This window comes from Cnephaeus nilssonii (assembly GCF_951640355.1).
Source record: "Cnephaeus nilssonii genome assembly, chromosome: 20".
Taxonomy (NCBI): domain Eukaryota; kingdom Metazoa; phylum Chordata; class Mammalia; order Chiroptera; family Vespertilionidae; genus Cnephaeus; species Cnephaeus nilssonii.
The window spans coordinates 48,937,736-48,959,898 of NC_137091.1; the positions used below are offsets into that span (position 1 = coordinate 48,937,736).

At 51.5% G+C, this 22,163-nt stretch overlaps 2 protein-coding genes across 4 annotated transcripts in view; both read right to left on the minus strand.

Annotated features, from left to right (window-relative positions):
- LOC307115918 (leukocyte immunoglobulin-like receptor subfamily B member 1) overlaps positions 1 to 22,163 on the minus strand; it is a 94,807-nt gene that overhangs the window by 69,167 nt on the left and 3,477 nt on the right. Inside the window, exons 1-3 of one of the 3 annotated variants that reach the window (XM_079799470.1) lie at positions 3,609 to 3,730; positions 3,256 to 3,413; positions 3,098 to 3,133 (exon numbers count right to left, since the gene is read on the minus strand). In XM_079799470.1, coding sequence (XP_079655596.1) covers positions 3,098 to 3,133; positions 3,256 to 3,289 — 70 coding nt within the window. In that variant the 5' untranslated portion in view covers positions 3,290 to 3,413; positions 3,609 to 3,730. Of the gene's footprint in view, positions 1 to 3,097; positions 3,134 to 3,255; positions 3,414 to 3,608; positions 3,731 to 22,163 lie in introns of those variants that run through there. The other 2 variants (XM_079799471.1, XM_079799473.1) reach the window with 2 other exon arrangements.
- The window catches only part of LOC307115917 (paired immunoglobulin-like receptor B), an 83,017-nt gene that overhangs the window by 27,891 nt on the left and 32,963 nt on the right, over positions 1 to 22,163 (minus strand). Inside the window, exon 12 of the mRNA XM_079799466.1 lies at positions 21,681 to 21,980. Coding sequence (XP_079655592.1) covers positions 21,681 to 21,980 — 300 coding nt within the window. The remainder of the gene's footprint in view (positions 1 to 21,680; positions 21,981 to 22,163) is intronic.

A 22,163-nucleotide genomic window follows, 5' to 3' on the forward strand; every position in this document is an offset into this window, starting at 1 on the left:
ATGCTCTGGGCTCCTCCTCTGCAGGGGCCTGTCCATGTCACATATGGAGCTGAGGGTCCTTCCTCGTTACCTGCCCCAGCACAGCAGGGACAGGAGGGGCAGGGTGAGGGATGGACTCAGAGTCTCTCCCGAGTCCATCGCCACCCTGCAGGGCCTTAACACTCCCTGGGGAAGGTCGAGCTGGGCTGGGGGCTCTGCCCTCCTGAGCTCTGTGAGCCCTTATGTCACCTCATCTCCCAGCAGCCTGTGAGCAGGATGGGACCAGGGATGAGCAGACAGGAACCCGACACTCAGAGGAGAGAGGGGTCCGCCCAGCCCCACAGCAGGAGCAGCAGAGCCTGGAGCTGAGCCAGGGCTGATCCAGCCTGTTCCCTCCTCTGAGCTGAGCCTGAGCTGAGGGGGAGGACTGGGTGCCCGGACCCTGTCCTGCCTGTCCCTCCCTGTACAGTGTCACCGTCACTGAGACAGAGGGGACAGGCCCCATAACATCCCGTCCTGGGGGCTTCCCTGTGAGGCCCTCTCCCAGGAGGTCAGGGCCAGAACCGACAGGAAGTCTAAGCTCTGGACAAGGATTCTCTCCTTTTACACCTGGAGACACTGAGGCCCAGGCAGGGGAAGGGTGGGTCCAAGTCAGCGAATCCAGAGGGGCCTGAACCCCCGCATGGCTGAGCCCCTGTCCCCATGGAGGCACCCACCACCTCCCTACAGAGATCTTCACTTACCCCTCCGGGGGCCTGACTCCTTGGTGGGAAGCCGCTGATCCTCAGAGCCTCCTGGGCATCAGGATGACAGGTGAGGGCGGGGCTGTCTTCTCCGCGGTAGAAAACAACTCCCCCCCATCCCCCCTACACAGCTGGGCCCCACATCTCCTGCCGTGACCTCCCTACCTGTCCCCTGCCTCACTTGTAGGCAAGCCTGACTGTGTGGTGGGGGAGGGGTGAAACCTCTAGTCCCTGGAGCCCAGGGTTCCCTGAAATCTCTCCCAACTCCCAGCCCGCCCTGGGACACAAGCCTGTTCTTTTTTTAAAAAATATATTTTATTGATTTTTTACAGAGAGGAAGGGAGATGGATAGGGAGTTAGAAACATCGATGAGAGAGAAACATTGATCAGCTGCCTCCTGCACACCCCCTACTGGGGATGTGCCTGCAACCAAGGTACATGCCCTTGACCGGAACCGAACCTGGGACCCTCCAGTCCGCAGGCTGATGCTCTATCCCCTGAGCCAAACCGGCTAGGGTCACAAGCCTGTTCTTAAGTGTCTGGGGTGGGGGAGGGTGGGCATTAGATCCTCTGGGAAACTCAGAACTGCCCTGGGGTGCTCTGTGCCTTCTCTGTGCAAAAGGGACCCAGTGGTTCATCAGCTGTGGACATGGGCCCTGTGGGTTTGGGGGGTTTGAGTCCTAGAGATTCCTGGGAAGGAGGACAGAAGGGGGTGAGGGTCTGGAGCTGACCCTAGAGTCTCTTTCTCTCTCAACTCCTCCTGCATCTGCCCTGTGGACCCTCAGACCCTCCCACTGTCCACAGGCACCTTCAGGACCAGGTGAGGGGCAGGGGTGGAGAGGGATTGGGGGGTCTCTGAGGGGCAGAACTCATATGGTGACCATCCCTAGAGCCCCTCCCTCCCTTTCAGCCCATGATCCTTCTGGGGACAGAATCCTGAGCTGACAGCTCAGCAGACAGGGTCAGGGGACCTCACCTGAGACCAGAAGCTCCAGGGGCTTACTGGGGTATGACAGCAGGTAGGGCGAGGTGCTGCTTGAGCTGTAGCACCTGTAGGTGCCCCAGTGGGCTGAGGTCACAGGACTCATGGAGAACTCTGCCTGGAACTGCTGAGCTCGGTGCTCTGATCTCAGACGAGAGGGGGGATCGGCTGCCCCCTCCTTGGACAGAAGGAACATGTCCCTCGGACTGTGTGACTGATACAGCAGGGTCACGTTCTCTCCTGAGGCCACCCTGGGGCCTGCTCATTTCACTCACATCTCACTCGCCCTTCCTACCCTTCATCTCTGCTGAGGTTCAGAATTGGGTTCAAGAGTGGGAGTGCCTGTCTGTCTCTACTCTCTCATGGGCTGGACCCTGCTCTGTGGATCCTCCTCCCCCTCCTTGTGTATTACTATCACCCACACTCCTAGGGACAGGGCCCTGAGCTGACTGAGCACAGAAAGCACGGGGCAGGGCTCCTCACCTGAGACCAGCAGCTCCAGGGGGTCACTGGGGTGTGACCACACCTGGGACCTGTTCCTGTAGCAGCCATAGCATCTGAACGTCCCCCTGTGACTGGGAGTCACGGGGCCCACAGGGAACAGGGCCTGGGACTGCCCACTGGGCTGTGGCTGTGAGTCCAGGGTCCAGGAGAGCCTGTGATCTCCTTCCTTAGTCAGAATGTACCTGTGAAATCCCTGCCATGAACCACACTGGAGGGTCACGTTCCCTCCTGAGGTCACGACAGGGCCGGGCAGGGCTGAGAGTCTGGGTTTGCTGTAGGCTCCTAGGAGAGGAGGAGGCAGCGTGTTAAATGGGCTCACACCTCCCTCATGTCCCCCAGGGCTGGGCTGTGAGAGGGAGACTCCCTGAGAGCAGACCCCCTTCCTGAGGGCAGAGCCTGAGGCTGGGACTCCTGAGTGTCCTCTCACCTGTCACCACCAGCTCCAGGGGGTCACTGCGCTCTGACCAGTTAGTGCGGCTGAGATAGTAACAGCGATATGTCCCTGCATCATTGTCTGTCATGTGTGTGATGGAGAACTTGGCCTTGTCCCCGGGCTGCTGTGGCTTCTGACTATTCCATGATGGTGGGCTTCCCTCTTTCTCAAAACGGTACTCCTTAGTCCCTTGGGTCCCCTGACAGGAGATGGTCACGGGGATCCCCCGGGGGATCACAGGGCCTGGCTCAGCCCAGAGCGTGGGCTTGGGGAGGGGCTCAGCCGAGAGGGTCCCTGGAAGGAATCAGAGGCTGGATCATAAGACATTCCCACACCTGGTCCCCAGCTCTCAGTCCTGGATGCCCCCCATTTGTCACACAGATCCTGCCCCTGCTGCCTGGGGGTGGCCCTTGTCCCCAGTAAGGAGGTGGATCTGGGACACCTGGGGAGACTCACCTGCCTGCACTGGGGTCCTGAGGCCCACACTCAGCCCTGGAAGAGAGTCCCTGTGAGAGGTTTGCCCTGAACCCTGAGCAGCACCCTCCTCCCCAGGAGCCTCCTGAGTCCTGGGGTCCTGAGAGAGCAGGTCTTCCCTCCTCCTCCTCCCTTCTCACCGAGGCAGAGCAGGGCCCTGAGGGTGGGGGTCATGGCTTCTTCTCCCTGTGGCCTCAGCTGAGCAGATGAAGGAGATGGCGGGGCCAGCAGGATGGACAGACAGACGCACGGGTTGTGGTCACTTAGAGGCCGATCCTCTCTGTGTCACATCAGCAGCCTACAGGCGAGGGCACAGCCTCTCTCTAGGAGCCTGGCTCTCATTTTCATGGTGAAGCAGGAAACAGACCCAGAGCCTCCTGAGACGCCCCTTGCAGGTGAGGTGACCCAGGGCACGTCCTTCCCTGTCAGAGCCTCCCCCACGGGGTCTCCTTCCTCCTGAGCCCGTCCATCAGCCCTTCCCTGGGGTCCTCACCACGGACAGTGCCACCCGGGCCCTGGAGACGCTTCAGGAAGACGTGGGTCCCTGTGGCTGCCGAGCTCAGATCAGCAGGGACAGGCTCACCCTCTCCCTGTGCAGCTCAGGGCGCTGTCCCTGTGACAGCGAGCTCAGAGGGGAATGCAGGGAAATAAGGGAAGGAAGCAGGTCCCTTCTGTGGCCCCAGAATCTGGGTTTTCTTTCTCTCACATGTTTCTTCATGAACTTCCCTTTTTCTCAGCCACGGCCTCCAGCCCCTCCTTCCTGGGAACATGCTTCAGGGTCACCTTCCCCTCAGGGCCCCTCATTCCTCGGGCAGCGCTGTCCCCCTGGGGCCATGGCTTGTCCTAGACATTGAGAAGCTGTCATTTGGGCTAGAACTTTGATTTGTTGATTAAACCCCCTTTATTTAAATACTTGTGTCCCACCTGCTTCCTGTGTGAACCGAGCAGTAATGTCTCAATCAGGTGTTTTCTTCCATTAAAAATTTTTTTTTCTTTTTTTTACAAAAGATCACATACTGTAATTTACTTACTCTTCAATGACTTTAACTCCTGGAGGGTCACAGCGCCACACGGATTCAGGGCCCAATGGTCTCAGCAGGACAGTTGCTCTGGAATTTGGCAGGAAACATCCACTGTCTCCATGAGCATGAGTTCCCTCTCCCCAGGTGACTGGGTTTGTGCGGTTTGCCACCAGGAGTCACTCTGCTGCTCTTTGCTTCGTGCACAGAGCCCATCTCTTGACCAGACAGAGTTCAGCTCTATCTTGGCGCGCACACACCTTCAGTTTTAGGGACAGCTGTTACTCCCTCTGTTCCCTAGACCCCGCCTGCAACTGGCAGAGCTGGTCGGAACCACAGCTTCCACACTTATTTGTGCTCATAGCAGTTCTACTTCCAGCGGGCCCTATGTCCAGTGGCGGGAGTGCCACTCATACTTTTCTTCTTCTTTTTTCCCCCCAATAAGTTTGAAAAAAAATGCATTTATGGATTTCAAAGAAGGAGAGAGAGAGAGAGAGAGAGAGAGAGAGAGAGAGAGAGAGAGAAGAGAGAGAGAGAGAGAGAGAGAGAGAGAAACTACAATGATGAGAGAGAATGACTGATGGCTGCCTCCTGCACCCTGGGGATCAAGTCCCCAACCTGGGCATGTGCCCTGACCGAGAATCGAACCTTGATCTCCTGGTTCATAGAACAATGTACAACCACTGAGCCATGCTGGCTGGGCTCATTCTTATGTAAATCGTCCTCCATTGTCCATTAGGTGTGTGACCTTCACCATCAACGAACAATCTCTTGAGTCTCAGTTTCCTCTCATGCAGCATGTCATCAAGAACCCAACAACTCCTTAGAGTGGTTGTGGGGTCGGTGCCACGGGGACCTGGAGGGAGCCATCTGGTTTATTTCCTCACCTGACAAAGCCCTGTGAGGTGAGCCATGAGCGGTGTTGTTCAGAGCTCTGCAGGAATTGAATGGTTGCTGTACCCACGTACAAATCCCATCTGCTCCTGATGCTGAGAAGGCCATGCACACTGTTTCTGAAACATGTGGCCATCCTCAGTGCCCAAAAGGGAAGTGGAAGTTCCCCAGATGGAGAGGGAAGCAGAAGAGACAACCACTGTGAAAGTTGAGTGGCTACTGGTCCTGGGTGCAGCCAGAGGTCATCAGCGTGGAGTTTCCCGCCTCTGTGTGGACCAGAGAGGGACCCAGGGTGGCCACACACAGGGAGGGGAATGGACTCAGGGTGAAAGTTGGAGCAGGGTTGCCCCCTCCACATGCTTTGGATATGGGCACTGGGGTCTCTCTGTCCACAGACCCAGGCCATGGTCAGCACTGAGCCACATCCCTGTGTGTGTGTGAAATGGATTCAATCCATTCCATTTGGGCATGGGCGTCTGTCCTGGTGCGAGTGTGAGGCTCACCTTTGGCGTGGGCCCTGCTGGGCTCATCACAGTCAGATGCTAACTTAGGGAGAGAGGACACCGTGGGGGAGGGCTGATCCCACTCTTCACCTCTTTGGGTCCTGAACATCAGGACAGCCCTGGGAGGGACTCTCTGTGGAGAAGCAGGCGTGTGGGAGGGGAGTGTTCAATAGGAATGGATGTGAAAGGGAAATCCCAGGGGGTGAGGGGAGGGAAGGCCTTGCCTCCCATGGACCCTCCCTTTCCTGCTCGCCCATCCCCTTCCTGCCCCACTTCCTTCCCCTCCCCTGCAGGATGGGGGTACCATGGCTGTGCCGGCCCAGCTCTCCCTGACACAGTCATCAAGTGGGACCCCTTCATGTGGAAAATGCTACAGACAGGGTGGTACGGAGATCCCTGAGGGTATTGGCTTCTGATGCTGTTGCTTTCCTGAACAGGTCAGGCTCCCAGATCTGACACTGGGACAGGTTTGGGATTTAGCTGACCCAGAAGGCAAAGGTGTCCTGAGCAAAGGGCAATTGTTCATTGCTCTGTGCCTTGTGCATGTCCCAGAATGCATTGCAAGTGTCTCTGAGAAACTTGAACCTGTCTGTTCCTTCACCAACATTTCATCACACCCATAGACTCTTGCTGGACAGCAGGACCTCTGCAACGGGGTCCCGTGGGCTGTAAAATCTGAAGACAAGGCCAAACATGGTGCCATTTTTGATCACTTAAAGCCCCGTATGTGGATTTCTGTCTGTGATAAAGGGAAACCAGTGTTGTTCACCTCGAAGCTGCCTGTGGCTGCCCTTGGAAGCGTTTGGGAGCTGAGTGGTGTGGGCCCTGGTTCGATGCTCACAGAGATGAGTCTGCAGGTGCCATGTGCTCGGTGAAGAGCACATTGGAGAAAGCACCTGTGCCCATGTTCTGGCCTCCAGCCTTGTGCCACCTGCTAAGAGGAAAGCGGGGGTTGGATCCCCTGTAGAAAAGCTAACGAGGATGGCATCTTCCTGGAAACTGAAGAGGACATGGATGAGTTTGTGTCTGGATTGGAAGTTTGTGAGATCTTCTTAGAGACAGGTTTAGCTTCTACCTGATATGCCTACCTTTGGGTGTTATGTGACCCTGTGGGAAGCTTTCAAAGGGTATGTTTGCCTTGGCTTTTCACTCAGTCAATCAGAAGTTAATAAAGGGCATTGGTCCTCCTCACATTTTTACTCTTGAGATGCTCCCACCATCAGACAGGGCCCGTTTAGGAAAGAGTATCATAGGATCCAGTCCTGCTACAGATTTGTCTGCTCTTAAGGAGCTAGCTGTCCTTAAAAATGACACTATTGACCTAAAGAGGGAAAAGATAATGTACAAGAGGACTTTAAAGAGGAAGAAGCTACTCTATTTAAAAAAATTCTCTCCTGAGGACATTCTTAGAGAGAGGGGGAAAGAGGGAGACAGAGAAACATGGATATGAAAGGGAAGCAGTGATAAGTTGCATTCTGCATGTACCCTGACCAGGGATTGAACCCTCAACCCAGGTTTGAGTTCTGATCTGGAATTTAACCAGCACCCTTTCGGTGCACAGGATAATGCTCAAACAACTGTGTACCTCCAATTGGGTGAAAGATGTACTCTTCAACAGAGAACGGCCTGGGTCTTCAGGATGAACATCAAAGGGCAAATGCTAATCTGCAAAGACTACAGGCCCAGAAACAGCAAGGACAGGGTCTCCTGAATGGGCTGGATGAGCAGGAATCTCAGCTGCAGGAGCAACTCAGGGAAGTCAGAAGGAAAGGCGCTGAGGAGGTCCAGCTGGTCACATCCTGGGAAGCTGAAGAGACTTGTTAAGAGTCGCAGATCTGCACTTCTGAGGAAGAGCTGGCCACGCTAGGGAAGAGTGGAGTGGCCTACAGTAAGGAACAGCAGGATTGGGGGAGAGTGTGGAGTCACCGAAGGGCCAGCTGGGACCTCCTCAGGGGCACCTTCATGGCTCATAGCAGGAAATCAGTTCAATGCAAATGGATGAAAAGGAAAGGGATAGAAAGGAAAGAGCTGGAAACCCATAGTAATCAATGAAATTGGTGCAGTCACTGCTCATCAGAGAGACACAAAATACAACACAATGAGGTATCTATCACCTCACCTGTCAGAATGGCTATCACCAACAAATCACAAATGACACTTGTTGGTGAGGATGTGGAGAAAAGGGGAACCCTGGTCCAGTGCTGGTGGGAATGCAGACTGGTGAAGCCATTATGGAAAACGGTGTGGAGTTTCCTCAAATAATTAAAAATGGAACTGCCTTTAGCCTAGTGATTCCACACCCAGAATATATCCTAAGAACCCTGAAACAGCAATCAGAATAAACATATACACTCCCATGTTCATAGAAGCCCAATTCTCAATAGCTAAGATCTGGAAACAGCCTAAGGGCCCATCAGTAGATGAGTGGGTAAAAAAAGCTGGTATATTTACATGGTGGAATGTTATGCAGCTGTAGAAAAGAAGGATTTCTTAGCCTTTGAGACAGCATGGAGGGACCTGGAGAGCATTATGCTAAGTGAAATAAGCTAGTTAGAGAAAGGTAAGTATCGCATGATCTCACTTGTGTGTGGATTCTAAGGAACAATATAAACTGAAGAATAAAACAGATCCAGAGACATAGAAGCATGGAAGAGACTATGGAAGCTCCGAGGGAAGGAGGAGGTGGCTGGGTAGGTGAGGAGAAATTAACTGGGGGTCTTATATGCATATATGCACAGCTCAGGGACACAGACAATCCTGTGGAGAAGGCCTGGTAGGGGCAGGTGTGGGGAGCGGTGGCTCATGAGAATGGATTGGCAATGCAGCTGCAAAATAAAAGGTTTCTCCTGAATTCAACAGTGACAGCCTCTCCAATGAGGAAAACCCATCGACTGTAGCATCAAGGTCACGGCAGATCCAGGTGCAGGTACAGACTTGGATATTTTTCCAGTTTGATATTTTTATTGGCGGTGATCCTTTCAAGGCTGATCCTTTTGGGGAAATTGGTCTATTTGGAGGTGGTTCTTTCAAGGGTTCGGATCCATGTACATCGAACAGCTTTCTCCAGCAATCTTCTCCGGACCCTGTGGCCACGTCTGGTGCAGAGCCTGTCATGCAGCCGGCATCAGCAGTGACCCTTGGGTAGAAACACTGAGGCACAGGGATCCTATCGCTCCAGGTGGAAGGTTGTTGTTGCAGCCAGTGATTGGCACACAGACCCATTAACTAATATTAACAATGGTGGGAACTATTCCAATGGTGGGAAATGCATGTGTGACCTCCAAATTGATTGATGTAAATGTACAAACCAAACAAATCTGAATCAGTTTAAAACGGGTCTGGAAAACTGATAAAAAGTGACATAAAACAAACCTTATGAATTACTTAAATAAAATGATGCCAACAATTCAAAATTACTTATTTATTATCAAAATATTACGACTTCTGCTCAAGAAAGCAGAGGAAGTAAAGGAAGTACTGAAATCCTCCCATAACCACAGTGAAACCAGAATTAAACTACAGAAGAATCATCATTCAGAACTATATAAAATCCAGTTGAACAGAAGTTCACAAGTAAGGATACAAAGAAGAAGCCGCATGGAGATGGTAGGAGGGGTGGATTTGTGCAATGGGTGGACCACATGGAGCAGCTATCCGGACTTTTTTAAATTTTTTTTTTACTTAGCTCTTCTTGGTTTAAGAATAATCCTACAGCCTGGACAGTGTGTCTCAGTGGTTGAGGGTTGACCTATGAACCAGGAGGTTACCAGTTCGATAGGGCACATGCCTGGATTGTGGGCTCCATCTCCAATAGAGGGCTCAGGAGGCAGCTGATGTTTTTCTCTCTTCAATGTTTCTATCTTAGCATCCCTTTATCTTCCTCTTTTAGTAATATCAATAAAAACACAGTTAAAAAAATAAAAAGCAATCCCAGGGTTATGAAGATACTATTTTGTTGGGATGGATGTGGCCCAACCTGAAGGGATGTATAGATGTGAATTCAAACCAGCAATGTGGGATGCACCCTCACATCACAGGGTGAGAACAGAAGGGCAGTGGAGGACAGTCAGCGAGGTCAGGGAGGGAGGGAGAGCACCCATGTGGATGGCGGAGGCATCCCCTACAGGGACATGGCCCATGTTCTCCTGCACCCAAACCTCGCCTACCATGTCTTCTCCCCTGGACATTCTCAGCAGACAGTTTCCCCAACTGTGGTCCATATTCTCTTCCAGCACCTCCTGGGGTCATCAGATGGTCTCCAAGGCTCCCCCACTCTGAATGGTGTGTTGTTGCCTCTGAGTTCCCATCCTGGCTGCATCATGGGTCTTTCTGGTGTCGTTTCGAGCCTGAAATAGCAGCACCCCGAGCACCACCAGGACCAAGCCAGCCACGCCCATCCGGATGAGATTCTCCACGGTGTAGTCTTTGGGTCTGGAGGCTGGAAAATGTGGATTCAAAGGTCATAAAGTCAGGGCAGACCCAAATCTCCAGGGTTCTGGTGTCTACCCTGGTTCTCACCTTTCCTTGACATCAGCTTCCCTGATTCTGAACTGAGCACCTGCTCTGAGTCACCTTGATCAGAGTTAGCTGTGTCCAAGTACTGAGGGTGAGGGCAAAATGGTCCCAATTCAGAAATAACGAAGAGCTGTGTGTTCTGTGTTCAGCCTGAGACCCAAGACCCCTTGAGCTTATTTCCCTACAGCTGAGATATCCCACATGGAGCAGCTATCTGGACTCCACGTCCCATAGGATGGAAAGACGGACCAAAATAGGCCACAGCTTACTCTCCGAAAAATAGCTTAATTCACACCCAAAGTTGTGCCAAGGAAAATCCACTACAATTTTGTATTTTATATTGAAAGCACCCAGGCACCTCTTCTCTAGGGTTCGCATAGTCATTGTCAACTGGAATTGTTCATATATTTATTCTTTCATTAACTCCTTTATTTATTTAATAAATATATTTTTATTGATTTCAGAGAGTGAGGGAGAGGGAGAGATAGAACCATCAAAGATGAGAGAGAATCATTGATTGGCTGCCTCTTGCACACCCCCTACTGGGGACTGAGCCTGCAACCCGGGCATGTACCTCTGGCCAAAATCGAACCTGGGACCCTTCATTCCATATCAGATGCTCCATCCACTGAGCCAAACCGGCTAGGGTTTAATTCATTAATTCTACAATTATACAAATGAATACCTACTATGGTAGATATATTCACCAAATGAGAAATGTGGACATATAAATGCTTATGGTGTGAGCTTTTGCTTTATCTCAAAGTACAACAAAGGTCATAACTAAAGACGTCCACACTTCTGGCTAAAACTTTCAGTCACAGAGAAACCCCCCCTAATTTCATTACTGAGTGAGCACCCAAAGAAGAAATGTTGTCAATCTGTTACCCTATTTTGCTATAAAACCCGAGACATAAACAAAATTATTGAGCTCTTCTCCTTACGGCGATCCACGCAATAACTCTAAATGTCAGCTCCACAATTCAGATAATGCACTTGGATAGTCAGTGTCACTCAGTTGGGTTAATATCCAAATGGGTGACACCAAGAAGCCTTTGTAATGTGTGTCATGTGGTGAAAGGTCAGAGAAAAGGTAATTATGGGGGGATGTGCATCTCTCAGGAAAAGACAGCATTCCTAGCAAACCCTAATGAAACAGAAGAATGGATTGGAACAAAGCGGCCATAGTGCTTTCAACATAAAATGCAAAATTTTAAATGGATTTGCCTTGGAATCACTTTGGGTGTGAATTAAGCTGTTTTCCGGAGGGGAAGCTGTGGCCCATTTGGTCCGTCATTCCATCCTGTGGGACGTGGAGTGAAAAAAGTAGGTACACCATCGGGAATAAAGAAGTGACATTTCCTTTGACTGCTGGGGATTATAATTTTATATCAGAGGATCAACTGAAAAGCAGTCCATAGGGAGAGAGTCTTTGGGAGGCTAACAGGCCATGATATAAGTGTGTCCAAACAATAGCTTTCCTATGTGCACTTACTACCATTTAGAAAATTTTCAGGCATCAAACTGCTTACTCACAAATTACTATATTAGAGGTGGAGTTCTCTAAGTGGGCTGTGCATTTTAGTCAACTTTACAAATAGCTGTCTCACATGTCCCTCCCTAAGCCTCCCGCCTGTGGGTCTGTCCAGTGTCACTGATCCCCTTGAGCCCAGGGTCCCAATGGACACAAATCACAGTCATTTTAGGCCCAGGAAACAATTGGGGATGCACCCGGGCCTGTCCCTCACCTGTGACCTCGATGTGCAGAGGGGCACTGGGCTGTGACCACATGTTGGGGTAGGAGCTGGAAGAACCATAGCATCTGTAGGTGCCCCCATGGGAGGGGCTCACTGGGCCCAGAGGGAAGATGGCCTGCCACCTCCCAGCATGCATCCTCCATTCTGATCCCATGTGTCGGGGCGGGTCAGCCCCTCCCTCCTTCAGCAGATGGAAGGGGCCCGATGTGAAGTTAGAGCTACAGGAGAGGGACACATTCTCTCCTGAGTCCACCACAGGGCCTGTCTGTGCTGAGAGGGACGGTGCACCATAGAATCCTGAGGGAGGAGAAAGGGTCTGTGCTAAAGGGACCGTCACCCTCATGCCCCAGGTGTGGACTGGGAGGGGTGGGGTTGCCCTGAGGCCACACCTTATACCCTTTGCCTGTGACCTGGAACCCACAGTGGGGAGGGGACCCGGTGTCTCCCTTACCTGTCACCACCAGGAGCAGGGAGTCACTCTGCTCTGACAGTATGTTCTCAGTGTTGTAATATGCACACTGGTACAGCCCTGCGTGGAATGGGGTCATGGCTCCAATGAGGAAACCGGCCTTGTTGCTGGAGTTCTGTGGGATCCTCGTTTCCCAGGGCTCAGAGCCCCTCTCTTTATACAGACTGTAGGCAGTAGCCTGCAGAGACCCCTGACACCAGATGGTCACGGGGCTCCCCTCTGTGATGATGGGGCCTGGGTCAGCCCAGATGGAGGGTTTGGGGACGACTCCTGTAAAGGAATCAGACATGAAATGTCTGGGACGTCCTTCTCCCCACTTTTCCCAGCTGTCACGTCCAGGCCCCTCCCAGATTGCTCACCGTTATTCCATACCTCCTGTCTCCCCAGCTGCCCTGGGGGGATTGTCCTGAAGCAGGATTTCAGGGGAAAGGGGGATGGACTCACCTGCCTGTACCTGGTCCAATGGGCCCTGACACAGCCCTGGAAGAGAGGTCCTGTGAGAAGCGTCCCCAACCACACACAGAAGCTCCAGGCCTGGTCTGGGCCCCTGAGCACTGCGGGGGGCTGAGCACGCCGCCTCCCTGAGAAGTCTAGTACCCACTGAGCCTCCTGAGTCCTGGGGTCTCACAAGGCCAGGACCTGGGAGGTGAGGGTCCCCCATCCCTCCTCCTTTCCCCACAAACTCACCAAAGCCCAGGAGGACAATGAAGGTCAAGGTTGTGGTGCTGTCTGCCATGGTCCCCAGTGGCACTGATGATGGATAAAGGCCGCAGAGCCCAGCAGGACAAGCGGATGCACGGATGTGACAGGGCCCCGGCTCTGGGTGACAGGTCCCTGTTTCCTCATCAGCCTCACTCTGCTCTCCCTGAAGGATGACTGAGGACACAACAGGTCCAAGGACCTTCAGGACCAGATGTGAGACTCAGCAGACCCCCCACGCTCTGCCTCCACCTCCTGTCCCAACCCAATCTAGAGGGTGACCCTGTTCCCAGTACATGAGGTTGCAGGGTGTAGGGTGAAGGGCAGAGCAGAAGGAATCACCAGCTCCTGCCTCTCACAGAGTCTGTGTGAACTTGGGAATGCCCTTGTCTTTCCTGAGACTCCACACATGCACGTTTTCTCCCTTCCCTTCACCATTCCGTCAGCCCAGTGATGGCCACCGAGCTGTTACTCACCCCGCTCCCCCCGCCCCCCCCGCCGCTTTCCCCGGAGCTCACCGAGGCTGAGAAAGGCAGGCAGGCTCTGGGTCAGGGTGCTTCCTCACATGGTCCCCAGTGTGCAGACGACATAAACTCCACAGAGCCTGGATACAAAGGCAAGAATGGGCTGTGACAACATCCAGTCCCCAAGTGATACGTCACTGGTTCTCATCAGTGTCCTCACAGGAAGGGAAGTAGCCCCTCCCTGAAGGGTGGGCCTTAGGGGACAGCAAGCTGTGGGACTTCTGAGACCAACCTGAGTCTCACCAGACCCCACACGCTCTGCCTCCACCTCATGCCGAGCCCAAATCCAGAGGGTGACAGCCGTCCCAGGTGAGGAGGGTGGAGGAACAGGGCAGGAGAGGACCCCACCCAGTTTCTGGCCCAATTCTGACTCTGACTTTTCTAGAACCTCTGCGAGCTTGTGTAGGTCACTTCCCTTTCCTGAGCCTCTGTAAGTGCAATTCTCTTCCCTTTTCCCACTGGCCAGGCAGTTAGGCAGTACTTACTGAGCAGTAACCCTGGGCTGTCACTGGCCAGGCTCTGGAGTAGCTGAAGATCGGGGATCCCTTCCCTGGACTCATGGGCTGAGATGAATGAAGCAGATGCTACAGATATTTAGGAGACAAAGAGTTCAGTTACAGTCTCATTTACCCATTGGGAGAATGAAGGAAATGAGATAATGAGGTTCAATGACAGGCAGATGCCACGCAACCCGAATCCTGGCTGAGGGGTCCTTCTCAGGCATGGACTGACCCATGGCATGAGCAGGGAGCGGCCCAGAGGTGGTGGGCTGGGTGGGGGGTCGTCTTTGACCAGAAAATCTGGAGTTGTTGTCAGAAGTGAGAGCAGTCAGACGAAGGCTCAGGCTAGTCACACAGGGTTTAGTGCACCACGCACATATTTGGGATTTTAGCTCCAAGTCAATGGGATAAATTTGAAGCAACAGATTGTACAAAAAGATTTCTGATTTAAAAAGGCGACCACTATATGAAAATGTCATGCTAACCGGCTTTATTGATTGTTAATGCCATTGATAATAAAATGCCAAGGTTCACCTGGCCCCTGGATGGTCTGTTGGTCAGTATCTTAAGTCATTTATGTGGTCTTCACATATAACTCTTACACAAACCTTTAGCACAAAGTACATTTTCAGTTGAGTCAGATGTGACAGGATGGGTCTTGGTCCCGCAGGTTGGAAAGGAGGTGACTATGTTCAGAGGAAGAGAGAGAGAGAGAGAGAGAGAGAGAGAGAGAGAGAGAGAGAGAGAGAGAGATTTGTTGTTCCTCTTATTTATGCATTCAGTGCTTGATTCTTGTATGTGGCCTTACCAGGGATTGAACTAGCCACCTTGGGATATCGGGATGACGCTCTAACCAACTGAGTCACCTGACTGCATGGAATTTTCCAACAGCTCGGTTTCTGAGTGTGGTTTGGTGTGGAGGGCAGTGTGGGTAACTGGGTGAGTTTGGTGTGGAGGGGCTGGTGAGTTTAGCTCAACCTGACCATTCCCAGCCTTGAATATCAGATGTGCAACTTGGATCTTTTTTGAAGGTGGAAACTGGTGGAGGGGGTGCAGCAGGCAGGCTCAGACCAGATGGGGCTACAGGAAGGGTCCTCAGGAGGTGGGCAGAGGAGAGGAGTGGAGAAGGGGTGGGGCCTGGGTTGGAGGACCAGGAAGGAGGCTGATTGGATGACACAGATGAGACATCTTGAGTCTGTGGTGGGTGGGGGACACTGCTCAGAAGGGCTCAGTGGGGCACATGGAGTGAGGTGATGGTCTCTGTGAAGTGCTCCCATGAGGAAGTGAAGGCTGCTCCACTCTCCTTGGTGCCTGGAGGAGCCAGTGGGGCCGTCCCAGGGAGGACCACCCCAAGGGAGAGGGAGACCTGGGAGGTGCTGAGAAGACTGGTCTCCATTTCTCAGAGAAAAGCAGGGCCCCACGGGGACTGTGGACTTTCTTTCCCCACACACTTCCCTTCCCTGACTTCCTGTTTCTGTAGGTCAGCACCATCTTTTTCTTCATGGCTCTGCTTTGAAACCTCTGAGTCATTGCTGCCTCCTCTGGGCCCCTCCTCCCCTGAGCAGAGCTCCTCCCTCACACTGGGAATTCCATCTCCTGCACTGGGCAAGTGTTCAAGTGGGAGACAGTCCAGATTTCAACATGGACACAGACAGACTCGGGGACCTGCCACAATTTATGTTATTGATCTCCCAGCAAAGGAGAATGATGTCAATGAAGAAAAAACAGATTTGAGGAAATAATCAGCTATTTCACAAATTTGCTGAAAGTCATACATTTACATGTTTAAGGAACCCAGTTATATATCTTCATGTCCATGGCAACACTGGTCATCATCAAACTACCAAACTAGTAAAAATAAATGGAAAAGGTTCAGAGAAAAATGGCACATTTCATACAGAAGAAACATGATTTGAGTGATTCCAGATTTCCTATCAGAAACCATTGTGTTTGATAGATTTTTAAAGTCCTGGGAGACAAGAGGAGTCAACCTGGAATTCCTCTGGATGTATTCTTCAGGAATGAATGCAAAATATTCTCAGAGGAAGCCACACTGAGCAAATTTATTGACAGCAGACATGCTTAAAAGGTGTGATAAGTTATTCGGGCAGAAAGGAAATGATTGTAGAGGGACACTTGGAAAATCAAGAATAAACAGAGAACTAAACTATCTAAATAAATAGCTAAGTAAATGTCATAGAATATTTTTCTCCTCTAATGTTTAAAAAAATATGCATGGTTGCCGAAAGCAAATAATAAGTCACATGATCTGGTGGGGTGTGTAATGTATGTAGAAGTAATACATGTCACAACTCTAGCATAAAGTGGTGAGGGTAGAAGGACCTACACGGCTGTAAAGCTTCTGCATTTTTCTTGAAGAAGTAAAATGTGAACTCTGTGTAGAATTTGTGACATTATGTGTCTATATTGTAATACTTACCACAGCCCCTTCAAAAAACATCATGCACAGAGTTATAATTAAAATACCAGTAAGTACATTAGAATGGAATACTAAAAAAAAAAAAAAATCCAAAAAAACTAAAAAGAGGAACAGTAAGGGGAAAACAGAAGAGCAAATAACAGGGGTGACATGCAGAAACAACAGATAATATGGGGCACCTAACAGCAGCATGGCTGATAATCACATTAAATTTAAATGCTGAAAGCACAGTTAAATGGCAGAGATTTTAAAAATATATATTTTTATTCATTTCAGAGGGGAAGGGAGATGGAAAGAGAGATAAAAACATCAATGATGAGAGAGAATCATTGATTGGCTGCCTCCTGCACGCCCCCAACCCAAGTATGTGCCCTTGACTGGAATCCAACCCAGGATCCTTCAGTCTGCAGGCTAATGCTCTATCCACTGAGCAAAACCAGCCAGGGCAATGGCAGAGATTTTAGGGCTGAATTAACAAGTTAGAGCCAACTATTTCTAGTTGACAAGAGGTTCAATTTATGTTTTTATTTCTTATTTTTTTATTATTAATCCTCACCCAAGGAGATACATTTTCATTGATTTTGAGAGAGAGAGAGAGAGAGAGAGAGAGAGAGAGAGAGAGAGAGAGAATCTGTTAGTTCCCACTCCCACCCTGACTGGGGATTGAACCCACAATGTAGGTATGTGACCTGACTCGGAACTCAACCCACAACCTTTTGGTGCACCAGATGGCATTCCAACAAACTCAGCCACTGGGCCAGGGCCAGGTTCACTTTAGTACATGGTGCCAATCAGTTAAAAGCAAAAAGATGAAAGGGTATCTGATGCACACATTAGCCAAGAGGAAGCAGAAGTGTCTGTGTTGGTTTCCTATTGCTGCTGTAAGAAATGTCCAGAAACGTCGTGGCTTTAAACAAGATAATTTCTTATCTTCGGGTTCTGGAGGTCACAAGGACACAGTCAGTCTCACTGGGGTGAGAAAGTGTCCCTGCCTCTTCCCACTTCCAGAGCTGCCTGGGGTTCTGGGTGCCTGACCCCTCCCTCCATCCCAGCAACCTCCTGATTCCATCATCCCGTTTCCTACCACTGACTCTGACCCCTTGGCCTCTCCCCTGTGAAGACACTGGACTCACCCAGATCATCCAGGATCATGTCCCCATCTCAAGAATCTTCATTTCGTCATTTTCTCCTGGGAAAGTTGTATTATCCTATTCATTACCTACTTATCTGCCAATAGAAGGCATTTTCTCTCAGAGACCCCGAGTGAGGCTGTGGAACACCCCTATTCCAAAACATCCCACCACCCAGACAGGACCCAGGAGAGGACAGTAGAGGGAGAGGTGTCTCTGTGGCGGGCAGCTGTGTATCTAACATTTTGTGTGACTCCCCTTCACCCTCCGGAACCGCTGTTTATGGCACCTGGTTTACCTCTCTCATCTGTCACCGGATGGCTACCTCCTGATATGGTAGGAATGACAATACCCTACTCAGAGGTAGTTCCAGTTGCAAAGACTCTGGATGTCTTCCTGTCAGTCATCGAGTTGCTCCTGGGAACCAGTGGAACGTCAGGAGCAGCTTTCTAAATGGCATCTAGCTCTCCCCCAGCTGGCATGGCTCAATGATGGAGCGTTGGCCTATGAACCAGGGGTTATAGTTAGGTTCCAGGTCAAGGTATGTGCCTGGGTTGCAGGCTCAATCCCCAGTGTGGGACATTCTGGAGGCAGCCAATCAATGATTCTCTCTCATCATTGATATTTCTATCTCCCTCTCCCTTCCTCTCTGAAATAAATAAAAGTATATTTAAAGTAATGATAACAAATGGCATCTAGCTCTTTATTGCAGGTGATGTGATGACATAAACTCACAGGGGCTCAGCAGAGAATTCACACGGACCCCTGATACACCAGGCAGTGCTAGCAGCATGGGGGCTGGCTGGTTCCTTGGCCATTCAAACCCACAGCCATTCAAACCCACAGCCTTCTCAGTCACCTGGTAACTGACTAGTCTGTCTTCTCAAGTATACCTGACATCTGCTGCTTCCACAATCCAAAGATCCACACCCAGAGTTGTGCTCGGTTCTTTTTTGTTGTTTTTTTCCTGTTAGTTTCCCCCACTTAGTTGGGTTATGATATGTCTTGGTGTGGATGTCTTTGGATTTATCCTATTCTCAATTCGTTAGGTTTTATGAATATGTAGGCTTATGACTGTTGACAATGATGGGGAGATTTCCGCCATTATTTCCTGAGTAGTTGAAGTCTCATCCTCTGCTTCTAGGACTTTGGTCACATGGATTTTAGAGCATCCTGTGATGTTCCCAGTTTGTAGCTTCCTTGTTTGAATTTCTTATCAATTTATTTCTAGCCTGGTAAACTGTGTTGTGGGATGTGCCTTCCTTCTCTACTTCAGGAGAAGCTTGTGTAAGTTTGTTGAGTGTGTGTATGTCCGTGTGTGTGTGTGTGTGTGTGTGTGTGTGTGTGTATTTCATAGATGTATATGTGTTCAGAAGCATTTACCAGTGACACTTTCTTGACTCCAAGTTCACTTTGCAGGAAAAGTTTTAATTACATATTCAATATCTAATATACATGACGGGTCGGAATATCCGATTTCACAACCACAAGAGTGAAATTATATGATTCTTGTCCTTTTCTGTCTGACTTATTTCACTTAGCGGGGTACTTTCCAGATCCATCCATATTTCATGTTGTATGGCTGAATAATTTTGGTTGCATATATTACCACATCTTTATCCTGTCATCGGTTCAAAGACACTTAGGTTGTTTCTATGTGTTTGCCTTTTTCTTGTGTAATATATTTGCATATTCATGGTTCATAATTGTACATTTTGCCCAAGGGTCCAGCTCCATGCTCTCCCCAGGCTGTGGGTCCTTCACAGAAGCATCTGTTGGGGAAGAACAGGGTGTGTCTCCTGGAAGGTCCCCAAATTCTCAGGGCTGCAGACCCCACCTGCTCCCAGATGGACCACTAACCCAGGGGTGAGGTGAGGCACCAGGCCACACAGTGTGGGTCTCAGTCCTTCTCATCCTGACCCCATACCCTCCCATCTGATCCCGCCCCCATCATCTCCCGAAAAACCGGTGCCCCCTCCCCCAGGGCAGCTTCTCTTCCTCTTACAGAGGTGCTCTTCCTGGGTGTCCACAACTGGGCTGGAGCTGGGGAGGACACAGGACTGTTAGGGACAGAGAGGGGCCATGGGCTGTGGGAGTTTCGAGTCTTTGGGGCAGGAATTACCTGATCTGCAGGCCTCTGTCCTTGGGCTCTGGGTGTGTGGTCCCTGCAGGAGGTTGGACACGAGCCTCTCTCTGGGCTGGTCAAGAGGGACAGTGTCAGCCCTGGGAGGTTAGGAGCCCTCTTTCCGTGTGATTCCTCAGGGAAGAAGGAACCTTCACACACACACTTGTGTGTATGCTTTATATTCCATGGGATTGAAAACGATGAAAGATTTCCTTTATAGACATGCGCCCACATTAAAATGTAACCTTTCTAGATCTTCTGATTTTAAATTGTGGAGAATTCCTTTTAAAAACTTCCTTGTTGCACCAATTTGGTTTCCTGTGGTGGGTGCTCTGAGCCCCTCTCCCTCCTGTGACCCAGGTCACCCCATTCTCTACTCACCCAACTTTCTACCTTTGCTCTGACGCCTGTGTCGGATGAGGAGGAATAGAAGGAGGGAGAGCAGCAGGATGAGGGCCACCGACCCCCCAATCAGGATGATCAGGTTCCAATTGAGTCCTTGGACATGAGTGATGTCATGGATGAGCCAATGACGCCATTGAATGAGCACCTACTATGTGTGAGGCTCATGCTGGGGTCTGTCACTCATCTCCTCTAACCTCCCAACAGTCATGCACCAGGGATTGATGACCCCACCACCCATTTCACTGAGGCTCAGAGAGGTTAATCACATGTCTTGGGTCACCCAGCCTGGGCAGGGCAGGGCTGGGACTGGAACCCAGGACTGTGAGTTCCCTTACGTGTTATTGTTATTATTACTTATGCTGTCTCTGTCCTTCCAAGTAGAACACCAGTGCAGAGACCTGTTACCAAACCCAATCACCACCCCTCTCTACCCCAGATCCCTGTCCCACTCTGCAGCCTGACCCCCCCCCCTCCAGTGGGGCCTGTGCACGTGGGGCGCCTCCAGAAAGGGCAGGAGGGAGGCCTGAATCTTTCCTGAGCTCTGACCCAGGATGTGCTGCGTGCTGAGGGCCTTTCCTTTGAGGGGGTGGGGGCCTGACCCACAGCCCATGGACCAGGACTCGGAGGAACAGATGTGTCCCAGGTCCCACAGGTGAGCGGGAGCAGAGCGGGGACTTGAACCCGGGCTGAGGCTTCTCCTGACTCCACGGCTGCTCCTTGGAAGGCTGTGGAGGAGGCTCAGACACCACCTGAGTCCCCAACACACATGCACATGCACTCACACATAAACACATATGTACAAACATGTGTGTGCACCCAATGTACATGCGCGCGCACACACACACACACACACACACACACACATGTACACACAATGTCCTAGAGCCTTTGGAGAACTCAGTCCCAATGAGAAGGAGGAACTTTCCTCAGGCCATTACCCAGGAAGTGGCTGAGCCAAGACCAACACTGAGCTCCTCCCACCCATCACCTCCCCCCAGACCCTCACTTAGTACTCTGAGGGCCTGACCTCCCGTTGGGGACCCATCCTCAGAGGCTCCTCAAGCAGGAAGGGAGGTGAGGGGTGGGGGCTGCTCTTCCCACAGGCTGGACGCCAACATCTTCCTCTGCCATGACCACCTCACCTGTCACCTGTCATCCTCAGAGCCCTTAGGCACCATGATCGCCCATAATCTCCGCCACTCTCCCATCCCCTCTGGGAGACAGGCCGAGCCCAAGCAGGGGGTCCTGCTCTCTCTGGGGATCACACTCCTGTCTTGGTTTCTCAGGCTGAGGCCACAGGACTGGGGACTGGAGGGTCGGATGGGCGCCTCTGGCCTTTCTCCTTCTGCTCAGCCCCATCCTCGCCAGCCTCCCTCTGCCCACGGGAGCATGTCTGAGCCTCAGGGAGGAGGAGGAGGATGAGGAGGGATGGGAGCAGCTCTGGCTCTTTCAATCCCTCAGGGAGGTGAGAGTCCCCGCTTGGTGACCCTCTTTCTGTGACTGTCACGCCATTGCAGCCAAGGTCCCCTGGGGACAGGGCCCTAAAGTGACCTGAGGACAAAGGGGCAGGGCTGGGGCGCCTCACCTGAGACCACCAGCTCCAGGGGGTCACTGGGCTGTGACAGCAGGTAGGGGGAGGAGCTGTTGGAGCCATAGCACCTGTAGGTCCCCTGGTGGCCTGAGCTCACAGGACTGAGGGTGAAGTTGGCCTGAGAGGGTTCAGACGTGTTCTGCAGAAGAAGGTGCTGGGGAGGGTCCAGTGACCCCTCCCTGTGCAGGTGGAAGGTGTCAAACCAGATCTCAGACCCACACTGCAGGGTCACGGTCACTCCCCTGGACACTGAGGGTCCCGGCTGTGCTGAGAGGGAGGGTTTCCTGTACATTCCTGGGGAGGGGAAGGTTGTGATGTGTAGAGAGCCACCCCTCCCCTCATGCCCTTGACCCTGAGCTGAGGGACCTTGTCCTTCTCCAGAGACTCTGTTTGTGACCCCTCCCAACTCCTCTCAGTCCCTCTCATTGGTGTCTTTTATCTCTATGCCTTCACCCCCTTTCTTTCTCCCTCCCCTAG